At 40.7% G+C, this 25,170-nt stretch overlaps 1 protein-coding gene across 4 annotated transcripts in view; it reads right to left on the bottom strand.

The window, feature by feature from the left end:
- ULK4 (unc-51 like kinase 4) overlaps positions 1-25,170 on the bottom strand; it is a 468,513-nt gene that overhangs the window by 323,776 nt on the left and 119,567 nt on the right. For all 4 annotated transcript variants that reach the window (XM_059728765.1, XM_019483511.2, XM_019483510.2 and 1 more), the window contains exons 20-22: positions 24,084-24,245; positions 12,116-12,298; positions 5,140-5,267 (exon numbers count right to left, since the gene is read on the bottom strand). In XM_059728765.1, the coding sequence (XP_059584748.1) occupies positions 5,140-5,267; positions 12,116-12,298; positions 24,084-24,245 (473 nt within the window). The remainder of the gene's footprint in view (positions 1-5,139; positions 5,268-12,115; positions 12,299-24,083; positions 24,246-25,170) is intronic.

Raw genomic sequence — 25,170 nt, 5'->3', positions numbered from 1 at the left:
TTTGGAGAAAGAAAGCATGAGCAGCTCATCACTTTTCTGATTGCTTAACTAATCCTAAGAAAAATATTTATAAGACCAACAGTAGACTACATTAACATCAAAATTAATCTCTGTAGCAATGTCATCCATCTGTCAAACCAACATTTTAACCAAAAAAGTGTGAAACAAATTTGAATTTTTTTAAACATATTAATAGCTGAAGAAAAACTGAAACATAATTATAGCATATTACTGTATGTGAAGTGAAGACATTGCGTTTTTACTTATTTTCATTTATGTCATACTTATTTAATGTAGCTTTATGTAAAGGGAGACAAAGAATAAACCAAAAAGTTCTACATCACATAACAGAATGGCAAAGAGAAAAAGAAAGGAAATAATGACTGCAGGGAAAAAGGTCACTGTTAAGAAAAAGTATGAGCTAAACCAAAAATTCCATTCATTATATCAAATCTTGAGAACAGCAGTACTGTACACTATCATTGGAGTATACCGCTATCATCCATTTTAAATCAGCAGCAGTCAAAATGTTCTAAGGCAAATGGCACTACAGTAGCAGCTGTAGATTACAAAATAGCTAAAACTGTTTATGAAGATCTATAAATCAAGTGACAGATATCTGTCACAAGACTATATTATTGTGTAATATGATTCTCTGTACCAGGGTACTTTAGTGCCATGAGGATGAAACAGAGTAATTCTGTTGAACAACAAAACTTTGAAAGACTTCTGTGACCCATCAAGCATGAAATAGCAATAACCTTACAAGGGATATATTTTTGTATTCATTTAGACAAACATGGTGCTTCTGAAAGGTGGCATTGTTAGACTTCCTTGGATGGCTAACCATGCTTTGTCTGAGTATCTGGCTACCACAGATAAGGTATGTTAACTCCCAAAGCCCATAGCCACAAGAGATAGAAGCAGCTGAGTGAGAATGCTCAGTCTGACCACCCAGCCCAAAGGATGAGGCACCCATTTAGAGTTAGGTCAAGTTGGGGTGGACTTCAGCTTCAGTCCTGAACAAGACTCAAATTCAGACTGGTGGAGCCATAGCAAATCACTGAAATCACTAGGCCCCCTGCCAAGAGTAGTGCCAAGTGTCTCAGCATTAAAAAGATCAATTATAAAGTGAGAGGATAGTTAAAGTTCCAAGCTCATTCAATTCTTAGAGTCTCCCTGCTAGGCTGAACATGAATACATTGACATTGGGACTGAGTTCAATTAAGTTCAAAACTGGCCGGACAGACTTTTGCTCAATCTTAACCTGGGTCCAGACTATAACCAGTAACCTACAACAACACTATCTATAAATGCTTTCTATTTGCAGATCTCAAAGCACTTAAAAAAAGTCTGTGAGACAGGCTTCAGTACAAATTGCCACGTATTTGGGGACTGCCCCATTTGACCATGGGGTCAGATGCCTCCATTATCAAGTGCCTGATCTATCCAGTTCTCATATGATTAATTTTGAAATAGTCATTTAGAAATCAAGCTCTTTTGGGGAATTAATTTAACTATATAGCATATACTTTGTATATGCAAATGCTGGATTACACATTTGGTCAGTTTGCTAAAGAACTCACAAATAGCTCTGCTGTTATTAATCTTGATAACTTACCTAAAATAAAAATTCTGTCCCAACTCAAGCTGAGCAGTATTTATATCATGAATCCATAGAGATGGGTACAGTATTGCCTTGGAGTTGTTATTACTCTCACTGTTGTATTTTCTACCTCAACTATTCACCCCAAACAGTCCCTTGATATTGACTGCCAGATTTTGAAAAAAATCAAATTTATTTTTTAAAAATAGCCACTCAGCTAATTTCTTGCTCACTGTACCTCTGGCACTAAAGTAACCAAACGGTTCATCCACAAATTTAGGAGGTACCTTGACTACCTGAAATACACTGATGAATGATCACTGATACACTTCAAAGAACATCCATTAATTTTGCTGGGTCAAATAAAATGCTATCAGAGTCCAGAGTATTACAAAAGTAACAGCCTCCACATATAATGGTCCATTTCTTCTCTCTCTCATCCCACTGTGCCCACCTTACAATCTAAGCCTCAGAGAAATGTTTCAGTTTAAATCAACTATCATGTCAGGGGATACACTGTTCATTAAAAGAACCTCTATTATGTGTAAAGAAATCATAATAGGTGAAGAAAAACAGTGGGTTAGTGCAATAAAATCTTTACTGCTGCTAGAAGACATAGCTATTGTTAATCCTGATGGCTTATATTGGAGACTGACCATTATCTGTTTTGTTTTGAGTATTAGGTAACAGTATTAGAACAAAATGAATATTCGCAATGCACAGTAACTTATCCCACCATTTTTCTCAGAGAGGTGGCTCAGTGGGTAGTATTTAAAATTTAAAAAAATCAAAAGCCTAAAGAATAACTGGCAAAATTAATCTAGTGACCAAAATTGTCCCAGGTTTATCCTTCACAAAATACAGTAATATGCCTTGATAAACAAATAGTATTCACAAATAGAGGATTTTTGTCAGGATTCTGTTATTTGGTTGGGGGTGGGGGTTATTAGCTACCCTAAGCAAGCATGCAGTCATCATTAAGTCATTAAAAATGAGTCATAAGTGATAACAGATCATATTTAAACTAACAGAAAGACTATCAAGGCAGTTGTGTGATAAAAACTATTTTAAAAGGAAAAAAATAAACCAAAAAACCCTTTAGTCCAATTCTTGTTCTTCAAATTCAGCAAAATGTGGGACCATCACAAAAGCAGTGTACTCAAGTAATTAAGGACTACGAGGGGAGCCAGGGGCAGTACAGAGCTAAGAAGTACCCCTGCAAACTATGCAGATCCCTCTCCCCAGAATATCCTCTCAAAGGTCTGAGCCCTTCGTGCAACAATCCTGTTCCTTTGACCTCAAGAAACCAGTCTATCATTGGCTAAAGTTCCTGAACTCAGTGTTTGTGTCCTAACTCTCCTTTGACAGGGATATAAGACACGAAGTTATGACTGCTATAAACTGTAATTCAAAGTAGATTTTCTTTATTTGAGGGAGCATATGACAGATTCCAACAGCTCTCACACTCCATCCTTATATACTTTCTCCTGCCCCAGCCTCAGACAGTTTTTGCTTCCTTGTGGGTTTTACAGCATGTTTTATCTTTCTTCATAATGCAAATGGCATCAGATATTTTATAATCAGATTCTTTTATTTCTCTCAGGTAAAAAAAAAAAATCAGACTTCCCCTTATTTACCTCACCCCTCAAAAAACTACATTTGCAAATTACATACTAAAAAGAGTCTGAGGATACACAGGATTTCCTCTGGTCAAAGCAGGTATCTCATCACAATCGGGAGATGCTACTTGCATGAAATATCAAATGCATTTAAAACAGATGATCACTGCTTTTAAGTGGTCTACTCATCTGAATCGCCTTGAATACCAGGTTTTATCATCACTCACATTTCAGTCCAAGAAAAAGATAGAGAACTGGTTAAAATTGATAAAACTAACAAGAAAGTGTTGGAAGAATTCTCTCTCCTCTCTTCGTTTTCCAAGAGCATCCACTCTTCTGAAACAATCCAAGTTCCTACACATCAGAGTCATTTCTGCAATGTCTATGCTGATTGGCTTCAAAGCCCACTCACTGATAACCTATACTGTAAATGCCAAAGCTTTGAACCTACAAGCTCTGCTTTACTGGGTTCAGCTGATACCGCTGCCAACTGCCTCAGAACCTACCTTCTCCTGTAGCATATATGTAATATACTCATGTGTGGCAAGTTTTATGCAAAAGAAATCTACTAGAATCAATGTCATAAGTCCTGCCCTCTGGTTGTTCTGCACCCTCTACCCTTTCTACACTGCCTCAAAGCTAAGACATGCAGTCCACAACCTGATCCTAGAAGAGTTCCATTTTGCACACATAAGCCAGGTACAGATATTTCACTTTTACTGGTCTAATTGTTTGGAAACTGGTCTATACCCATAACAGAAAAGACACATAACCAGTTGATAAGTGTAACAGAACAGAAGTTCTGCATACATAGACTAATTTAAAAATGGCAGAACCTGGTCTAAGATTTGTCCCCCTCCACCAAAGGGCAGATATGCATTCTGTTTGTTACCAGTCTAAACTATGCCGTTTACAGAAAACCATGCAACTTAGATTGATTCTACCTTGGGATTTTTGAATGTCTGTACCTAGCCATGTCTGCTACACTGTGGGTGCACCTACACATGCAATTAATGTGACGCAATAAACTCTGGAACAGTTTGAGTTGGAGTAAACTGCTCCTGGGCGCAGCATCTACACATTCACCCAGGATAGCAGCAATTTGAGCCAGAATGGAGCAGGCCCCTGGCTGGCTAGGCTGGGCTGACTGGGTGTAATGTATGCCCACAGTCCACATCTACAAGTATAGTTAATTACTCTGCCGTAAGACGGTACTGTTCCCAGCTCAGGCGTAGACTGTGATCCTTTTCTGCAGAGCTAATTAATCTATTCTGCAGTAAAGTGTACATGTAGCTACATCCTCTAGGAGGTACTGTGCACTCCCATGCAGCAGCTCCCCCTTCCCTTTTGAAACCAATCCAAGGTACATTTGTCCATTCTCTCAGACATACCTTTGGTGCCCAAAAGTAACAGGACTTCACCGCTATTGTGTAGAGTCTCATCAAAACAACAGAAACTCGGAAGCATTCTCTTCCAATAGTGGTACTATATTTAAGAGCCCACAGATTGCACCTGACTCTAGGATGGGGCAAGGAGTGAGAAGCAGTATCCCAATTTGCATTCTAAGTCAGACACTAGCTGAAGTTGCTTTGCCTAACACAGAGCCTGATCCTTGCTAGTGCCAGCTGGTGGCACAAGTTATTACAAATGGATAAGGAGTAAATAAGATCAAAGGTCCATTAAAGGATGCTTTCTGTTGTAGATGGACAAAGCATTAGGGCAAACAAACTTTTTGCTAAATATAGTGGTCATTACAGGGGTCAACTTTTATAGGTTTGGATTAATTTTAAAGAGAAAAATCAGCTTCTCCACAAACAATTATACATATAGCCTACACTACTTATTGAGAGTTCTTAAAGCTAATTTTAGAAATGTGCACCGTACGTTCAATTATATTAATCAGTATCATCTTACCTTGCTTGGCATCCGAGCAGTAACATTTCTCTATTGTTCATTAAAACTTGCAACAGGACCAGAAAAGCTTTTGCTCGAATGAAAGTTGAAGGACTTTCAAATAAACGAATAACTGTAGTAACAAAGTCCTAGGTGAGAATAAAACACAAACACAAATATTGTTCTTTAAAAATGAAACAATTAATATTGTCTATAAATACACAAATATTTTAAATCATGCTATTTGTATTTGTACTTGGGTTCCATCTTAGTATAATCATTTTACCAATGTTATCTGATAATCCTATTTGATAAAGTAGTTTTGCTCAGACAGAATGTTCTATGGCCCAACTGGTATGTACAACCTTCCAAGCATCAAGATTGAAAGACATTTTCTACTGGGTGGACAGAATGGAAAATTTAAAATACAAAGACATGTACAAGTTTCTTCTTAAGACATAAGATATTTTAACACATTTTAAAAGTTATGGTACAAAAATTTATAGTTATTTTTCCTTACATTATTATCAAACTTACTAATTTATCTGCTAATTATCAGGTGAACAGGAAAACTGACAGCTAAGAAAAGTTAAGATAATTATGGGCTGGACCACATCCTATATGTAGCACAACTAGGACAGTAAGGATTCTAACTCCACATAGCAGGGACCCCAGACTTAGGAAATAAATCCCTTTTTCCCTTAAGCATTCATGCTCTGTTCACACCTGCCTGGTTTAATAATATTTTAGGCACATGATGCTAACAGACCATGCAAAGAGTGGTAAGGAGAACTCAACTCTCGATTTATATAGAACGACCAAGGCAGACAAGGTTCCTCGGGTGAATTTGATATCTTTTATTAGACCAACCTAAATGGTTGGAGAATAGTTATTAAGCAAGCTTTCAGGTTCAAAAACCCTTCGCCAGGCTAAGGAAGCTGCAGCAGTTGGTGTGTGCTCTTCCTGGATGGAATGAAAAGTAAAACCTATAGAAAGAAAGTAAAACCTATAGAAAGACCAAGATTACTTCCCTTAACACCATCATTCTATTGACCACTTCAACATTGCTGCCAAAGAGTGAATTGGACAGGAACTTGCTAGGTTAACCTTCACTCAAGAAAAGGATAAGCCCATAATAAAGAAAGGTGATAGTTAAAATAAAAATGGTGCAAGCAAAATAATGAAAAATAGAGAATAAACTATGTCATAAAATACTTTCACTGCTGGATGACTTTTAAAGTTCCAACAAAAACTTAACAATTGTAGATTGAAAAAAATCTCCTGCCCAGATTCAAGAAACTAGACACACAGGTGAAGGGCTCTAAGATTCATATGTAGCATCTGATCTTTCTTCTGAAAAGAGAAGATTCAGAATCAATGTCAGGAAGGAGTGTGCAGGAGAAGGGGAACTTTCATACTGTAAGGAACAGGCTTGAGTACTATAGATTGCCAGTTCTGGTCTCTTTCCTCGTCTTGAACTGAATCCTGGACAATTCAAGGGTTGTCCTGTTGTTAAGTCAATGCACCTCCAAAAGGTGACCCCATTTTGTTGATTTTTTATTGTCAAGATGTTTATTGTCATGGCCTCCTTTTGTACTTTTTTGTTCTTGGTTCTTCCATATCTGATTCACTGCCATAAGCATTTTTGCTTCCTAACAAATGAACTTCTGATGGCAGCATTTGGTTCTGAAAATACCATTATGACATTCTTCGGATATGACAACATATGTATTAAAACAAAACAAATGGGTGGAATTTTATCTTTTTCACAGTAAGAATGATAGAAGAGTGATACTGGCAGCAGTAAAAGTCTAGAGATTTATGGTAGAGTCCATTTTACTGTATAGACCGGAAATATGGGGTGATGAGGCCATAGTTCATTCACAAATAGAAAAAAAAATCTTATTACATTTTAAGGAGGCTTTTATCGCTAATAAATTTATGACGCAGGGCTCGTGTGATCTGTTATAGAGTTATTTACTGTAAGCATTATAGCTCAGTTAATAACTCTAAACTACTGAATAAAAATTACAGCATGTACTCCTACCAGATACTCCAAGAAGTACATTTTAGAATCCTCTCTTATTCCAAATATGCCTTTATTTGGATACTTACATAACATTTATAGTGTCCTCCAGACAAATGGCCTGGGAGACTTACTCAATATTTCCCCCATTTTTAAAGCAAGATATAAATGTAAGAATTAAAGATGTCAGCATGTAGACAGATATGCAGATAGTGAGATTTTCTTAAACTTCCCTGTTTTGATAAAAGAGCACTCTTTTATCTTAGAAATCTACCTATGTGAAGCACAAAAGTACAAACAATGAGAGGCCATTACTAGGCTGTGATTTACTCGCATGAGAGCTGAAGCCATTATGAGCTGATGTCGTTAGACAAAGATATGTTCATGCAAGAAGAAAGAGATAGGCAATCTAGATTACTTTTTTGTGGTCTTGCTCATTTTTTGAGGAAATAAGAGGGAAGAGGATCCCTCCTTTAATGGGAAATTTTAAATACTGGGCTAATGAAGAAAAATAAACAAATTTGGCTCCTTAAACAATGTATACTCCCTAAGTATATTTGCATTAGTTGCACAAAGAATAAGGGCCAAAATTAAATAAAATCCCCCTGATTCTATTATTTTACTGTATTATAGTATATTGCTACAGTTTATGTTTTCATTGTATCAGCATAGATTATGTTTTGTTTTAATTTAGTTTAAACTGGTAGAATGTATAATATTATTGTATGCTTTTGTCAATAAGCACATTACCTAATTTTATTGTTAATTTTAGTGTATTATTTTAGTGAAAGTTGTAAATAAACTACTACTACCCACATGGTTTCACATTCTGCATTTTGTTGATCTAATGATCAAATGAAGACTACCAGTACAATGTCAATAATTACTCTTAAAACATATAAAAAACATTAAAAGAAACTTATAAAACCAAATCCAGTGAGTGTGTTAAATTATATCTGGTAGCAAAAATTTGAGAAGACGATAATGGAGAAGACAGCTATTGTAATACATGCTCCTTTTGCTTAGATCCCATGTTACTGTTATCTGCGTAAAGAAAGAACAAGCACAAACACCCTAGCAGCTCAAATTAATATAACATGTTCTACAACATTTTTCTAAATGTATTTATTATATATGGGATGAATTCTTAAATGCTGTGACTGTTGAACATGCACATGAAATGGGTTTAGTGCTCTAAATAATGTAATGGCACATGAGGTATGACTTACAGTTGCTTCAGGAAGGATCTACAGAAGCAATTTCACGAAAATGCTGGAGTCCACTCAGTAAGAGGCATTTAAAAGCACACTGGGCCAATTTATGGGTCCAAATATAGCAGCTACAGCAGGAGAAGCTCATTCAGGGCTATGCCACTCCAGGCAATTTTCAAATTGCCATAAATTTGTTTATTTGTTTTCAGAATTGCCTCCTGCTGAGACTGCAGCCACACAGTGGAAACCACAACTAGCTCTGTGGTAAACAATGACAGACCACAGTCAGGAAAGATCTTGAACAATTTTTTTCCTCAGGCCTGTAGGTAGTTTCAGAATAATTTTACCTACCAGCGTCTCAGTCAAAAAATTCTTACATCCAAAAGAGCTCCAACCACTTTCATCAAGGTCTATGGTGGTTCTTCACTTGGCCTTAGGTGAAAACAGGCAGCTACATTAAGGTGATTAGCAATGTCTTCCTCCATTACTGCATTTTGCCACAATTTTTCTTCCACTCTAATTTTTAAAAGCATCTTGTGAGCATTTTAGTCTCATAAACTGAAGGCTCACACAGAGGCTGTATCTTTGGAGGAAAAATTACTTTCCCATATTCTAGTTCTTTGAAGATCTGTATCACATTAGATTACCTCTCAAACATCCTTCTTTCCTTCAGTGTTTGAAAGATCTTGTAATTTATGTGCACCTTTCTTCTTGCTCAAGCATTTTATTTCAGAACTCTCTGCCCCACTTATGAAAAAAACTGGGGCAGCTGAAGGGGCAGAGTTTGAGAAAATATGGGGTATCCCTTAAGTTTCCTAGTGACTTAAGATTTTTGAACTAGGCAATTTTTTCCACAGACACAGTTATACAGCTAAAGACATTAAACCATGATTTTTTTTACCCTTTATGTATATTTTAAAACACTGGCTTGCAGCTGCATTAAATGAATAGTTGCAGCTTTGTCATTATCTCCTATATAACACTAGCTCTCCAACTATGTATACAGTTGCTTTACAGAAGAGAAAAGGCTTTGGAGAATGACACTGTACATTTCTCTTTTCCTTCCTTTCTTTAATGAAGACTGGTATAGCTCTTTTAGAAACTACTGAAAATTGTATGGATTATGGGCTGCAGCTTTTAGTAATACATACATTATTATTATTTGTATTGTAGTTCATTATTGCAGGTCCTGCATAAACAGAAAGGAAAACCAAAACCCTGCCCCAAAGATCCTAAACTCTAATTTCTGATACTGGAGCTATAATACTTTTGAGATTCAGAAGTGTATTATCCCTGCATAGGAAACATGTGGTAAAGACAAAATAGAAGCCAGAACTGACTAGCAAGCCTATATATCAGCCACAAAATCATTTTCTAGTTAATATAATCTAAGGAATCAAAAACAGGTTTTTAAATTAGAGATTTGGGTTCTGTTCTCAGTCTTGCCATTGGTTTGATGCGTGACTGTGCAGAAAAAATCATTAAACTTCTCAGGTTTGATAATCAGTAATATTCAGGACATGCCTCAACATCCACGTAAAATATGCTTCAATTGTGTTTTAAAAAAGGATCTTGAGATCCTGTGATAGGATTATACAAAAATATAAAGACAGATCTGCATAGTAATAACTAATGACCTACTTAAATTGCAGTGAGACTAAACAATTTTTGCAGGTCAGTCATGCATAAAGAGAAAATTTTGCAAATATTTCCCAGATGTGTTCCTCTAGCCTCACCCCTTTGTGAAGAGGCTCCAGCAGGGGAGGAGGGATGAGGGGGCAGCCACTATCTTGTCTGCTGACTGCCCTTCATGTGGCCCCACCCCTTGGTGCTCACTGGTAGAGAGGACCCAGTGGGGGTAGGATGGACAAGGAGGCAGCCATTATCTTGTCCACTGCCCTTCATGCCACCCTGCCAGCCAGCGCCCTCCCCCCCCGGGGTGGGCTGTGCAGCCAGGCCATGGCAGCAAAGACCACTGGTTCTTACTGGGGAGCCTGCATTTTATTTTTATTAAGCTGTGGGTTTTTTTAAGTTGATGTTGCAGACAATCATGGATTTCACGATTTCCCAGAAATCCACAAAATTGCAAATTAAATAGACCACTAGTAAGGACTGAAATCTTGGGCTTCCTTTAAAATTAATTTTACTGTACCTCATAACTTTAATTTATAAACAAATTTCCTAAAAACAACAGCATCAAAAAGGGAGATCCCTTTAGCGAGAAGTCATGTACAAACATGAGATTTTACTAGTAATTGTCACCCTGAAATTGCTTTTCTTGTTTGAAGTTGTGTGTTTTATTTGAATGTTCTCTGATACATCATTTATTCATAGGAATGTGCACAGAAAGAAAATGCAGCATTGTGGTGCAGTTTGTCATCTGGTGATGCTATTTTACTTGAACCCATGGAAAGCTCCAGGCCAACTAGCATATGTAATATAATGTGCATTCTGATAAGATGTGCAGGAAAATGGAAATGACTGTAATAAGGAAGTGGTCTCCTGGTGATGAAAGAGATGGGTGGAAGATAAGGATTATATAATTTTCATAGGCCTAATAATCTTTTTATATAAATGCAGGGTGAGTTTACAATATATTTACAACAGAAGGTTGTAGGAAGAACTGCATTTGGGCTCCAATTTTTTGCTGATATGAATCTTTCTACTGTCTAAGAGCAGAGGTGAACTCATTTTGTTTCTTAAAATATGAAATCTCATTGCTGAAACATGAACACATACATTCAATTTATACTCTATTTTCAGGGAATCATTGGATAATCAAAATAAACAGCTTTTAATGACATTCTGGAAATTAAATTAAATATTTATCAAAACCTGTAGTTTTAGTCTGTAACACTGTAAAAAAATTGTCCAAGTTAATAAAATGATGATTTCCTGAAGACATTTCATTTACAAATTTGCCTAAGGTCCTATAGGGATAGTATAATACAAGTACAGCATTAGATTCAATCAGCACACTCATCATTTTCTCTTTTAAATGTCTAAGAATACCATGTCAAAGAAGTTTTCCTCGTATATTTTTCCTTGTTTTTCCTTGGGGCCATCATGTGTTGATGTTCAGGCTAAAGCTTTTTAAATTTATTGAATTTTACCTGTAGCAGCAGCTTAGCTACATATCAATCTCACCTCTTGAGATTCAAAAAAAGAGCCATACTAAGTGCTATACCTCATTATTTCACTTTTTGGGGTTTTATTTTTACGAACTTAAATATACTACTGAATAGACAAGTGGCTTTCAAAGTTCCTGAAGTCACAGAACCCTTTCATATTACTTCTGCTGTGGAGCCCCTACCCCTATCCTAAAGACTGAACCAGGTGACCCAGCCTTGCAATGATGGTATACTGCTTCCGGCTCACTTTCTCATTGCCCCCAGTCTCTTTGCAGAACACCTGATAACCTATTGCAGACCCTTAGGCTTCCAAAGAACATGGTTTGAAAACCACACAGTGGCCCTATACTCACCCTACAGACTATAGGTGGTAATCTTTTCTCCTTTAGTATCCAGTTTGAACAGTGTCTGCTAAAGTGGTTTTACTGTAAAAGGCATTAACTGCATATTTCCTGGTTTTCAGAAATACAAGTTTGAATTAACTTAATTCTTCACTTCCTGATTTTAAGAGATTTGAGCATCACTGAAATCAACATTCTGAAAAGCAAGAACCATTAGAACAGACAGTATTAACTTGACAGTAATGAAAGGTTGTGTCAGCAAACAGTAATGTAAAGTTTAAATCAAACCTTTTCTTGAATCAGTCTCTGCAGATGAATTCCACATGACAACATAGCAGCAAACATGGTCAGAACGTACTGTTGAACTTTGCATATTCCAGTTGCCAATGAGTTTAGTACAGCTGTTAATCCCACCTTTTCTATGACACTCTGAAAAGCGCTGGGTGAGTGACGAGTAATTCTACATGCAGCCTGTATCAATGAGATAAAATCCCATTATATAACAAAATACACATTTCAATAACAAGTAATAAAATAATCAAATTAATCAGCAACAAATCTTCCAATTTGTTTTTAGGCACAGAAGAATATCTGGTAAGAAGAACAGATAAATTTTATTTTCCCCTCACTACAACTTACTGTATAAATTATAAAGAAAAAGAGTTAGTTAACTTTGCAGAGCTGGAATTCTTTAGGAAACCTTACCATGTGCTCAATATCCAGAAACTTTTGATCATCAACATCCACTATGACTACAATTCTGCCCTGAATATAAAGAATCATAAAAAAGTAGGGCTGGAAGGGTCATCTGAGGCAGGATCATCTCAATCCAAATCAACCTATAGAAACCAATATCTAAAGTATACATAAGGCTACTGTCAACCCTGATGCAACACAGATCTAACAGCCTAACCTGCCATTGGTAAAGCAGGGCAACCATGGCAGCCAATGTCCTGCTTCTATGAAAGGTTGTCAGTATATGCGCAGGAGATCCCGAATATAGGGCCATGCCACCCACTACACAAGGAGGCAAAAACCTGCACAATCCATACCAATCTGACCATGGGGTAAATTCTTCCTGATGACAAGTATGACAATCGGTCAGACCCTGAGTGGAGGTGCAAGACCCTCTAGCCAGGAACTGGCTTTGGTCCCAGCAGGAGCACTGGCACACCCCAGTCAAAGTCCGCAGCCTTGAGGGGACCAGTGTGTCTGAGCGAGGCTTAAAAACACCCTGATACATTGGGGGTGGGGGGGAACCAGCAAAGCCCAGAAGCATTGGAAATACCCATAGTAGAACATAGACATAGTTATACCTAAATCATCCCTGACCAGTGGCTGTCCAACAACTTCCTCAACATCTCCAGTGAGCAAGTGTCCACAAGTTCCTGAGGCAGACTACTTCACTACTGAAGAAGTTTTTCCAGATATCCAACCTAAACTTACTTTGCTGCAATGGAAGCCATTGTTCCACATCCTCTCTGCAGCAAGAGAGAAGTGCTTTCCCTCTTCTTTATGGCAACCCTTCAAGTATTTGAAGACTGCTATCATATCTCCTCTTAAGCGCCTTTTCTGTAAACTGAACATACCTAGCTCCTTCAGTTTCTCCTTTTATGACTTGCTTTCCAAGCTCTTTATCATCTTTGTTGCTCACCTCTAGACCCTCTCCAACTTCTCAACATCTTTTTTAAAATATGGAGCCATACTGCATACAGTATTCTAGATGAGGCCTAACCTGTGCTGACTATAGGCACTATCACCTCCCACATCTTAGACCCAATACTTCCATTGATGCATCCCAAAACTGCATTTGCCTTTTGTGCAGCTGCACACTGCAGACTCATATTGAGTCTATCTATAATTTACCAAGACTTCCAAGTCCTTTTGCATAGTGCTGCCATCTAGCCAAGTGTCACCCATTTTATGTTTGCATTTTTGATTATACTTCCCACAGTGAAGCACCTTGCATTTGTCCACACTGAACTTCATCCTGTTAGCTCTATAGCGCAGTTTTCCAATCTGTTGAGATCCTTCTGAATTGTGTTTGTACCCTCCAACGTGCTCACAATCTTTCTGAGTTTAATGTCACCTGCAAACTTGTTCAAGAAGCTTTATATGCTTGCACCCAAATCTTTAATAAATACGTTGAACAGCACTGGGCCCAGGACAGACCCCTGAGGCACTCCACTCAAAACCTCCTGCTATTCTGATATGTACCCATTAATAATTACCCTTTGTGGCTATTGAACCAGTCATCTATCCACCTTACCATAGATTTGTCCAGCCCACATTCTTCCAATTTGTTTATGAGAATGTCATGTGGGACCCTGTCAAAAGCCTTGCTGCAGTCCAGATACACTATATCCACAGCATTCCCTTCATCCACCCACATAGCCACTTTGTCACAGAAGGAGATCAACTTTGTTTGACATTACTTGTTTTTCATAAATCCATGCTGGCTGCTTGTGATCGGCCTTTCTTCCTCCAAATGCTTGCAAATGGCTTTTCTTAGGATATCCTCCAGTAAGTTACCAGGTATTGAGGTGAGGCAAACCACTCTGTAGTTTCCCTTGTCCTTCTTTTTGCCTTTTTTAAAGAGGGGCACTACATTGGCCCTTTTCCAGTCCACTGGTACTTGGCCCATCTCTCACAACTTCATGAAAATCATTGTCCAGGACACTAAATTCTTCTGTGCCAGTTTCTTCAGTACTCTGAGATGAAGTTCATTTGGCCCTGCTAACTTGAATTCATTCAGACCCAACAAACGCTCTCTGACCATCTCTTCTGTTATCTCCTCCTCCAGCTTGTCCTTTTCCTTATCCCAATACTCCTTATTAGGTGTTTGGCTGCAGCTTAACTTTTTTGTGAATACTGAGGCAAAGTAGGTGTTGAGTAGGTCTGCTTTTTTGAATTTTCTGTTAGGATTTCTCCCTGGCTTAACACAGGACCCACAGGTTCCCTGGTTCCTCTTGTGACCAAATGCTTACAGAACCTCTTCTTGTTGTCCTTAATCCCCTTTACCACATACAGCTCATTCTTTATCTTAGTACAGCTCATTCTTTATCTTTATCTTCCTGATTTTGCGCCTGCAAGTTCTTGCTATTTCCTGGTATGCTTCTACTTCTTGCCCTGCATCCTGCAGGTATAAAGAATGGAGAGGGCCCATATATCCTTCAGTTTTTTCATCGATACAGAATTTAAGTCAGGGCTGTCTAACTGCAAAGTGGTTAAATGCCACATGGACCACGCCAATGGGGGCCACACTAATGTGAGCTACAGGCCCCCATGCCTTATCCCCTACTACCACTGGACATGGACAACCCCCTACCCCCACACCACTGCTCCATGCATGTGGTTCCCCCCCCCCCCCCCCCGTGCTACACTGCATACACAGGCAGCCTCCCCAACTACAGAACCACACGTGCGCAGGCCCCCTCCCTCCAACCACTGCACCGCATATGGGCAACACCCCCATGCCAGCTACCTTTCTGTAGACTCCTCTGAAGCTGCAGGCTCCCCAACCCCACCTAAAACATTAGGGGAAGGAGGGAGAGCCTAGAAACCTTGGCTGCAGCTGCTGCCTGAGTGAAAGGGGGAGCAGTGGCTGGGTGACAGGCCAGAGGCTGTGTATTAATCCCTTACAGGCTGCATGTGGCCCACGGACCACCAGTTGGACAGCCCTTATCTAGGTAACATCAGACTGCACAGTAAGTAGAAGGCTTTGTTGTAGAATACATATAGAAAACACAAAAGGAGAACTGCAGTTACTGAGAACTGTGTGTGCTTGTGTATATGTATTTCATTTCTGGTGACTCTCAAGCAGTAAGATGATGTACAGGAGATTGCTGCTTATACTGGAGCTTATATTTAAAAAAGGATTGTAACACAACTATAAAAAACTAGGCTTCAAATCTACATGTCTCTATTAAAGGCCAGTATTCAGTTAACATATGGACTGGTTTCCAGGTAATTACTTTACAAATGTCAGCACTTGCAACACTTCTAAAAGAAGTGTTTCCTTCTGAGCTGAGGGGCAAGTGTCCTAAAACCCTGTAATAAATGTAGTGCTTTGTCAGTCTTAATGTTGAAAAATTAATTCCCCTCAATAGGAAGATCTTCTATACTATTCTGGATTTCTCTGTGAATCCCAGAACATTGTAGCCATGATGTTTGGCACATCATTACAGCTTTTGCCACTGACCTTGTGGTGATATCTCAAGAATTGATTGTGGTTACAAAATGGCCTGCAAAATAAGTTAACCTTCTGCCATTATAGATTTTGACATTACTTTTTCTCTGACAAAAGGAGCTCTACTTTATCCAGGGGGATCCAATCTAACCAGTTGATAGCAATCATTGTCCCAATCTGAAATTCACTTAGACCACCTCTGAAACAATATAGCTTGTTCCTTGCAACAAATAATTCTGGAGACTCTAAATTATTTTGTTCTTTCCATATAAAATGATACGGTTTTAAGGATATGGATCCTAATTTCTCCTTGGTTCAAACATGGAATGGGTAAAAAAGAGAAATATATCATTTGATTGAGATGAAAATTCTGAATATCCTGGATGATCACACAAAAACTTGAGACTTTCACTTGGTTCAGTCACAGTTGAGGGTAGGAAGCAAAATTGCACGTAGTTCCTACAAAGAACAGCTGTTGCAGAACACCCAATGGCATACTGGGCTTTATTAATAAAAGGCTTGCTTGCTTGTTTCTTCTGCTCTATTTTGCACTAGTGAGGTTTTACCTGGAGTATGGTGCCCACTTTTGGGCACCTACTTCAAGAAGAATATGGACAAATGAAAGTCCAGAGGAGAGAAACAAAGATTATTAAAATAAGCAGCAACAGCAGATTTCCTGAACAAAGTCTTGACTGTTTTCTTCTAAGCTGAATAGTGCAAGTGTTCTAAAGCCCTTTAATGAATGTGGTGCTTCATCAGTTTCAATGTTGAAAAGTTCATTCCCTTCAGCAGGAGGATCTTCTTTGCTATTCTGGGCTTCTCTGTGAATCCCAGAAGACTGTAGCCATGATGTTCGACAGATCATTACAGCTCTTGCCGCTGACCTCACTGTGGTATCTGAAGCATTGATTGTGGTTCTAAAATGGTCTGCAAAATGACTTTAACCTTTTGCCATTATAGATTTTAATTCCCTTATGGAGCCTTTTGGAACCTGATCAGGGAAGTCAGACAGATTATGTAAACTAAGATGGTCGTAATAAGAAAGGAGAGCCGACAACTGCCTATTCTAAATTGAAGATTAGCAGGTGAATAACTTTTCCTGCCAGCTTCTTTGGTATAGGTTTTGAACCCTGTTACCTTATCTTGTCCTGAGTTTTAGTGACCACTAAAAGACACTGGCACTAGATGCATGTAAAATACTCAAAGCCAGAAGAAGAATGTTCATTTATTCTATCCGTTTTCTCATAAATTGGAGGAATGAAGTCAGTGTTTGCCATAGCAACTGCACTTGCTCCAAATTTTACCTTCATTCACATAGTCAAAACTAACATAGCCAGTCATTTAGTTAAAGAAGGACGCATCATGTCCATCAATTTGCATACCTCTTCTTACACAACCTGAATAACTGTTTCCAGTTACTATGAACCTTGGAAAGGAGGTTTGAATAGCTCTTTTGTCATCGTGAGGAGAAGAAATCAGTGTCGGCACTTTCATTGGGGAATGAAGATACAACTGAGAAATTTTCAGTAGATTTAAACTTAGAGACTCAAGCCTGAAAATAAGAGGAAGTGATATAACTATATATTTAAAAGTATTGACAAGAAAGAACATAAAAAGAATAATAAAGGACTTAGTTTTACATTACTCAATTGTATGTAGCATATATTTAGTACTTGAAAGACCTATATAAGTTTTCTGTATATTTAAAATAAGGGTTTGGTAGGTTTAAAGAAAAATAGCCACAAGGACAAGAGAGAAAAAGGTACATCTTAACTGGAAGAAAATACTCTCGAGGGAGTTGCATCACAACCAGAACATTCAAATAAATTAGAATTCTCTCCATAGTGAGCTTAACACAGACAAACTCAATTGGTCTCATAAGCATTATTAAGATTCAGGAGCAGCTGGTTGGACTAAACATGACTTTGTATTGATACAAAATCCCTATCCAATTAAATTAAAGAAACGGTTCCCCTGAGGACTTCTAAACATATTACTGAAGGCTAGACCAAATCTGTGTAAATACTGCTTTTTAGAATGTTCTTGTAAACTTGGCAGACTTTCACTTTTAAAAGAAAAGCAGTGATAAATTTTAGATTTCATACTGGATAGCACCTGCTGATTGACACTGCAAAAAATAGGCTTTATCTTGCTTGAAGCACCTTATGCCTTTATAATTTCTGAATCTAAAGTACATAGAAGCGCTCAGCTAAGCTTCAGAGACTTAGTTTAATAAAGGGAAAATTTGCAAGAATGATTTTGCTTCAGCAGTCCTATTCAGTCCAGAAAGAGGAAGATTATTATTAAAAATCTGGGACAGTCATGAAAGTAACTTGCTTGAGAAAAAGATAAGGGGTTAAGGCTTGCTGACATTATACAGTAAATAAAAAAAAGCATCTAAAAACTCTTTTTCAGGTACTGTGAACCTGGTGTTGCCTTTAAAACAAAATAATAATAATTCCAGGGCAGGAAAACTGAAACATGACCACAGTCCTTAAAAATATGGCACAGGCTGCTTAAACTGAATGTGAGTTACTAAAAGACAATTAGATGAACATTTTCTTGAACTTATTAAATTATTCATGTTTCCACTTCCTTGTCCTCTCAGCTAGGGACAGAAGTTACACATAAACCAGTTTAAGTGATCAGAAACTGGTTTAAACCTGAAGCTCAAAGCATATAAATGGCTCTAGACTATGTAACCCTGCCAACTACTACTACCTACTATTTAAAATATGCTTTCTGTAGCTAGCTCTCCTTTAAAACAGACTATGCGGAGTTCACTATGTCAAAAATATTGGATAAGATGATACAGTTGAGCTTTACTAAGTGAATCTGCATTTAAGTGGATTAATCCAGGGCCTAGCAACCTTTTTAGGCTGCAGGCTAGACTGACCCAGTTTGGGTGAGAGGCAGGTGGATATGTGGGTGCTAGGACCCAGCTGCTGCCACCACTTTTCCCAGTGGAAACAAAAGGAAAGTACTGGCCAATGCCACTTTTCCCCATGGCAGCACAGGGAGAGTGTTTGCAGCCAGTGCTTATCCTCACAGTGGCAGTGGCTGGGTCCTAGCACTTGTGCACCCACCTGCCTCTCACCAAACTGGGTCAATCCAGCTGCTGAAGCCATATGTCTGAGGGCCAGATCAAATGGATGTGTGGGCCAGATCCAGCCTGGTAAGTTGCCAACCCCTGCACTGGTCTATAATTGACTGCTACACTTGCCATAGAAAGGACATTTAAAAAAAATTATCAATATTTTGTGGCTTTTGAGGACGTTATCGTTCCCCTTATTGTGAAGATAAGCATTTTTCAGTGCTGAGCTTGTAAGCGTAAATCATTTTGACACTGACATTTTAAAGAATTCTTTTTCTGACTCTAGAAATATGATAAAAGATTCTGTTTCTTTACAGGCAATATTTGTGGTATTTACCTGAGGCAGGATGGACCCAAAGTAAACAAAAAATTTTGAAACACATCTTCTGTTTGCAACCTTGTGATAGACAGGACTGAGAAAAACATTATTTTCTAGATGCCAGACATTGATGACAGAGACTTCCTAATGCATTTTTATATTACTGATTTAAAAAAAAAAATAATGGCACATTCATAGTATCCTTAAAGTGAAACCCTGCTTTTGGTATGTTATCCATACTGCCTATGGTCCACAGGTCAAAACACCACATGTCTTTCTCAACAGAAATAAATTTTCACGTGCAAACATATGTCTCAGTTGGAAAGAAATCCTTCAAGAGATGTTTAAATAAGACAAAGGAGGGCCCATAAAAGGAAGGGTATAAAGACAGAATAGGGTATAAAAGTGTTAAAAAAGCCTCCTCAATGAGTCTGTTCAAATAGTCATATGACACAAAGAGGACTAGATACATTGAGAAGAATAAAACATAGTGACAATTAAGACACAATAAAAAGAACTATAATGTCAAAAAAGACATGGTAGTTTAACCCAGTGGTTTTCAACCCACAGACCATATGTGGCACAATAAGCATGCTGCTGAGGCCTGTGTGACATCCTGTTGAAAAAAACAGTAAAGATCGCCACCCATGGTCCATTAGTCAGGGAGAAAAATGGGCCTGGCCAGGGAGCACGACAGAGCCACGGGTGACTCATCCAGGAGGTAGTGGGGAGGCTGGCTCCATGCCACTTGTCATGGCACAGGGTCCTGCAGGATGGCTGTAATCTTCCCAAGGCCCCCTCACCATGCCAAGTTGGCCCAATGGGCACCCTCAATTCTCGCCCACCACGTCTTTGATGATAACTATATAGTAGGGAGGCTGCCTTTACATCCTCTTGGACATGGTTTGCTGTATTCTCTCTAACCCTTTGGGCTCCCGGACCCCGTTTACAGTGGGTGTTTCGGGGCACCCTAGCCTTATGGGCTATGCATGGCTCCAACCACCCCTTTACCATGCCCCAAGCCTCGCAGATGGAACTGATGTTGTTCAGTCTGGGCCTTGTTACAATTTGGCCCCCTGGTCCTCCTCGGGCTCTTCGCAGCCCTGTCTCGCATTGCACCTTCACTGGCGCTCGGGCCCTCTGCAGCCCGTCTCGCACCGCGCCTTCACTGGCGCCTGGGCTCTCTGCAGCCCTGTCTCGCTCTGCGCCTCACTGGCACCTGAGCTTTCCACAGCCCTGCAAAGTGCTGCACCCTCTCTTGCACCTGAGCTTTCCACAGCCCTGCAAAATGCTGCGCCTCCTCCGTCACCTGGGCTTTCCACAGCCCTGCAAAATGCTGCGCCTCCTCCGTCGCCTGGGCTTTCCACAGCCCTGCAAAATGCTGCGCCTTCTCTGGCGCCTGGGCTTTCCACAGCCCTGCAAAATGCTGCGCCTTCTCTGATGCCTGGGCTTTCCACAGCCCTACAAAGCGCCGCGCCCCCTCTAGCACCTGGGCTTTCCAACGCCCTGCAAAATGCTGAGTCCCTCTGGTGCCTGGGCTTTCCAACGCCCTGCAAAATGCTGCAACTCCTCTGGTGCCAGGGTCAGTGCACCCCAAATGCTGCTCCCCCTCTGGCACCGGGGTCAGTGCACCCCAAATGCTGCGCCCCCTCTGGCACCGGGGTCAGTGCACCCCAAATGCTGCGCCCCCTCTGGCACCGGGGTCAGTGTACCTCAAATGCTGTGCCCTCTCCAGCACCGGGGTCAGTGCATCCCAAATGCTGCACCCTCTCCAGCACCGGGGTCAGTGCACCCCCAAATGCTGTGCCCTCTCTGGCGCTGGGGTCCCCACACTGACGTGGGGCCCCTATGAGGCCTCATCCATCCCCTACCGGTCTTAAACAGTAAACAAAACACAAGCCCCTGGGCTATAACATAAATTCCAGCTGCCTGGCTATAACCTTATTCAAGCCACACCAGGGGTGCCCCATCCCTCACCAGTATCAGAGGCTATACCTGCAGTCAGGCCTCTCCCCTTTGCTTGTTCTGGGAGAGCTCCTTCTCCCTTGGCTGCTGGCAGGGAACTACCATCCTGGCCTCAGCCCTGGGGTTTATATGTGAGCCAGGCCCTGCCCCTTCCGGTCACCTGGTAACCAGCAGCTGGGGCTCCCACTCACTGCTAGGGCTCCTTCCCTAGCAGTTTCCACTCTTCAAAGGAGCAGGGCACCTAAGTGCTCTGCGACACCACTGCACACACTCCTGGGGAGGGAGGCATGGGGGAGGAGAGCCTGTGCCTCTCAGATTTGTGTGCAAGGTGGGAGCAGATGCAGGCTCCTTGCTGAGGGCTCAGGGCTCCCCACCCAGCTGCCCTCCTCCTGGGGGCCTTCACGGCGGGAAGGTTTGCTGCCATCACCTGGCAGCAGCAGGGCAGGGGGCACCTCACCATGGTCTAACAAACCGCTCTAATGAACTGTTCCTGGTGGCAGCACCAAGCTTCTCTGCCTGCTGGCACTGGGTCCCACCTGCTGGGCCATGGAGGCCCCAGGGGTAGAGCAGCAGGGCAGGGAGCCCTAAACTCACAGTGGGCAACTGACATCCACCCTCCTTCCCCTTCCCCACTCCCGTGGGCTCCAATCCAGCCATGCCACCCATAGGGGGGAGTGGGGAGCCAGGCTCTGTGCTCCACTACAGCTGCAGCAACTGCCGCCTCCTGCAGGCAGTAGCTGGGGCTCAAGCACTGCTGAGGGGGAAGGCAGGGGACTGCAGGCCCTAGCCCTGGTAGTTGTGGGCTCCCTCAGCTGTGGGGTGCAACTCACATAACACACAGAGCTGCAAGTGTGGCCCACTACGGCAAATAGGTTGAGAACCACTGAACTAACCCAAAAGGGTAGTAGCTGTGTAGCAAGGCCTTCATCAATCCACTGCAACCCCACCATGGCTCACAACACCTCCAAACATGCCCTTTTGCTCATAATTTTATGGACCATAACAAATATTGACATAACGAATATAAATTCGTACCGCTGTTCCTAAGTTCCCTCTACATTTGCAAATTCACGTGATCTTTGGTTCTTTATGAAATGTAGAATATATGTAAAGAGCAACTTCTTGGTTACAGTGACAGAGAATACTCAGGTTAGCAGAGAAATGAAAGTCAAGTAATTTTGAAGCTTTTTCCAGATCAGAGCAAAATGTTCAAAAGTTAGCAATATTTGTCACGTTTCATTTAGAAAAAAGGAGTGTGAAATTTACATGGCCCCACTGTGGGATCCAGTCCAGGTGGTTTCTTGTGGGCCAGATCTGGACATGGTGGTAGTAATGGAATGAATGGTGATGGTAGCTGTGGCCACAGGAGTTAATGCAGCTGTTGCTGGCCTCCTGTGACCGTCAAGCCTTTCCCAATGGGGTTCTATACACCAGATTTCAGCGGAGGACCCTGCTCCTACCTGCCTTGCACCAAAATTCCTGGTTCATCTCTAAGCCCTGTAGGACAACTTACAGAGCTCTGTGGGCTGGATCTGGTCCATATGCCATACACTTGATAACCTCAATTCAGAGCAATTATAGTTTATAATGGAAGTTGATGTTAGTGGAACAAGTCAAGATTTCTTGTCCACTGAAGAAAAAAATTCTGTCCTTCCAGACTCAGACTACAGCCGTCTTTGTATAGGAAAAGTCAGCATGCTTGCCTATACAAAAAGATACTTCAAGAGCTACATTCAACAAAACTAATACTGATGCCGGGGAGTGCACCAGATGGTGCACATTTGATTAACCAGCATATTTGATTAACTGGCACCCCCCATTCTCAGGGGATGCCGGGTAACAGAGCTTTTGTATTAGACTGCTGAATGCTTACCTTACAATTATAGAAAACTTAAATTTTTACATGCATTACATATATCAAATGCAATCAAATATTAACAGAATATTAAAAAGAAATTACAATATCCATATTTACTTGCATACCACATGTACATTGCCCTCCCTCCTTACCTCCCCAAAATCAGCCCTCCAAAATCAGGGTGTTTGCCTTAGGTAAGAAGATGATTTTTCCTTCCTGGAATAGAAGGAGGAATAGAAGCATGCAGACACTGCTCTAATGGCTGCCAAGATGGCTGTCACTCCTCTGTGGCCCCAGCAAGCAGAAAGGAAGAGTCCCATGTTAATCCATTCATAGCTGCTAAGGAATTTGCAGCAGCTACCAGATGAGCACTGTAGCTGTGCTTAAAGCAGCAACTGAGCTGGCTGAGGGTGCTGCATGCAGCCTGTAGTATCTTGATGAGGCTTATGGTGTAGAAACAACCCTCTACTACAGAAATTTTTATAATAAACTATTTACAGTAAAGAAGTAGCAGTCTTGCTACTGCCCTTGCAAGGGCCAGGGCCTAGCCTTGTTGCTGTCTTGTTATACTAAGAAGTTCCTTTTGCCTCACCCAGGTTGTCTCTTCAGGCAGCACACTTCATGGATCTCCTATGTTTCCAAGAGCACTTACTCTATGTTACAGAGTTGACAATGACTCTAGAAAAAACTTTTATTCTACATTCTGACTTGCAAAAAGGAAGTGTCTTAATTGGAAGCATGCTGTGTGCATGAAAATCCAGTATGTGCACAGAATACTCAAAAGCTTTTCAAATTATCCAAAGTATTTAGTTTTGAGAGAAAGCTTCTTACCGAAATAGCAGTTATCTTCAGAGAATCTACAGTAGAATGTGTAAAAAGGTACCATAACACTGGTCCAATTTCTGCTGTAATAAATCCCTGTGCATGATAGGAGACAGTGGTACAAACATTTTCAATGATCTTTGCCGCCATATGATTGACAACGCGTTCTTCCTACAGGGGAGAGGAAAATACATTTTATATGAACGTTACATGTTTCTGACTTTGTTTTTTTTTGAACCAACTAAAAATAACCCACAAGATTCAATATGTAATAAGTGCCCTTCATCTGAATCCTGATACATACAAATCAGGTAACACATTGAAAATCTGTAAGAAAGTCATTCCACAAGGCAGCTCAGCCAATTTTGAAATATGAAGTTAATGGAATTTCCCCCTTACTCTTGTACTGTAAAGGAAACAACAGAAATAGCATGCAACACTGAATCTTTTATCTCAACATGACCAGTCTGGATCCAATTTAAGTCAATTATGAATGAAAGATGATCAATTCCTTAGGAAGAAATGTTCAAATTACAAAATATATTAATTACTAGAGGTGCACCGATACATCGGTCTGATATTGGATAGGTACCAATATAAAGAAAACTGGCTGTACTGGATATCAGCCTGATGGGGCCAATAATTTGGACAAGAAATGCCTGTGCTGCGCACAGCCGCAGCGCAGCACTCAGGCAGCAAGGAGCAGAGCCAGCAGTATGGAGAGCTGCCTCCAGCTGCTATATGTGGTGTGGTGGAAGGGCAGGGGGGAGGGAAGGAGCATGGGCGGGAAGATCAACACTCCCTGCAATGAAGGAGGTAGCAGGGGTAGAGGCAGGCACTGCCCAGGCAGGGCAGGAGGGGGCTTGTTGGGGGGGAGGCGGCTCCCCCCGCTGCTTGCACACCAGGAGGACATGGGGGGGGCATGTGCAGGGCAGGGCGGGCTGCAGCAGGGGCTGCACAGGGCTCTTCTCAGCAGGGGCTGGGCTCAGAGCAGGTGCCGATGGCACTGGGAGAATGCTGCATCCACCCCAAATTTCACCGCCTCTCTGCTCCCAGCACCACTGCTGCCAGCCGACTAGAGTAGCCCCAGCTCTTT

This window comes from Alligator mississippiensis, chromosome 5 (genome assembly GCF_030867095.1).
Source record: "Alligator mississippiensis isolate rAllMis1 chromosome 5, rAllMis1, whole genome shotgun sequence".
NCBI lineage: Eukaryota > Metazoa > Chordata > Crocodylia > Alligatoridae > Alligator > Alligator mississippiensis.
The sequence above is the reverse complement of the archived record's forward strand: the minus strand, read 5'-3'. Positions and strand labels throughout refer to the sequence as shown.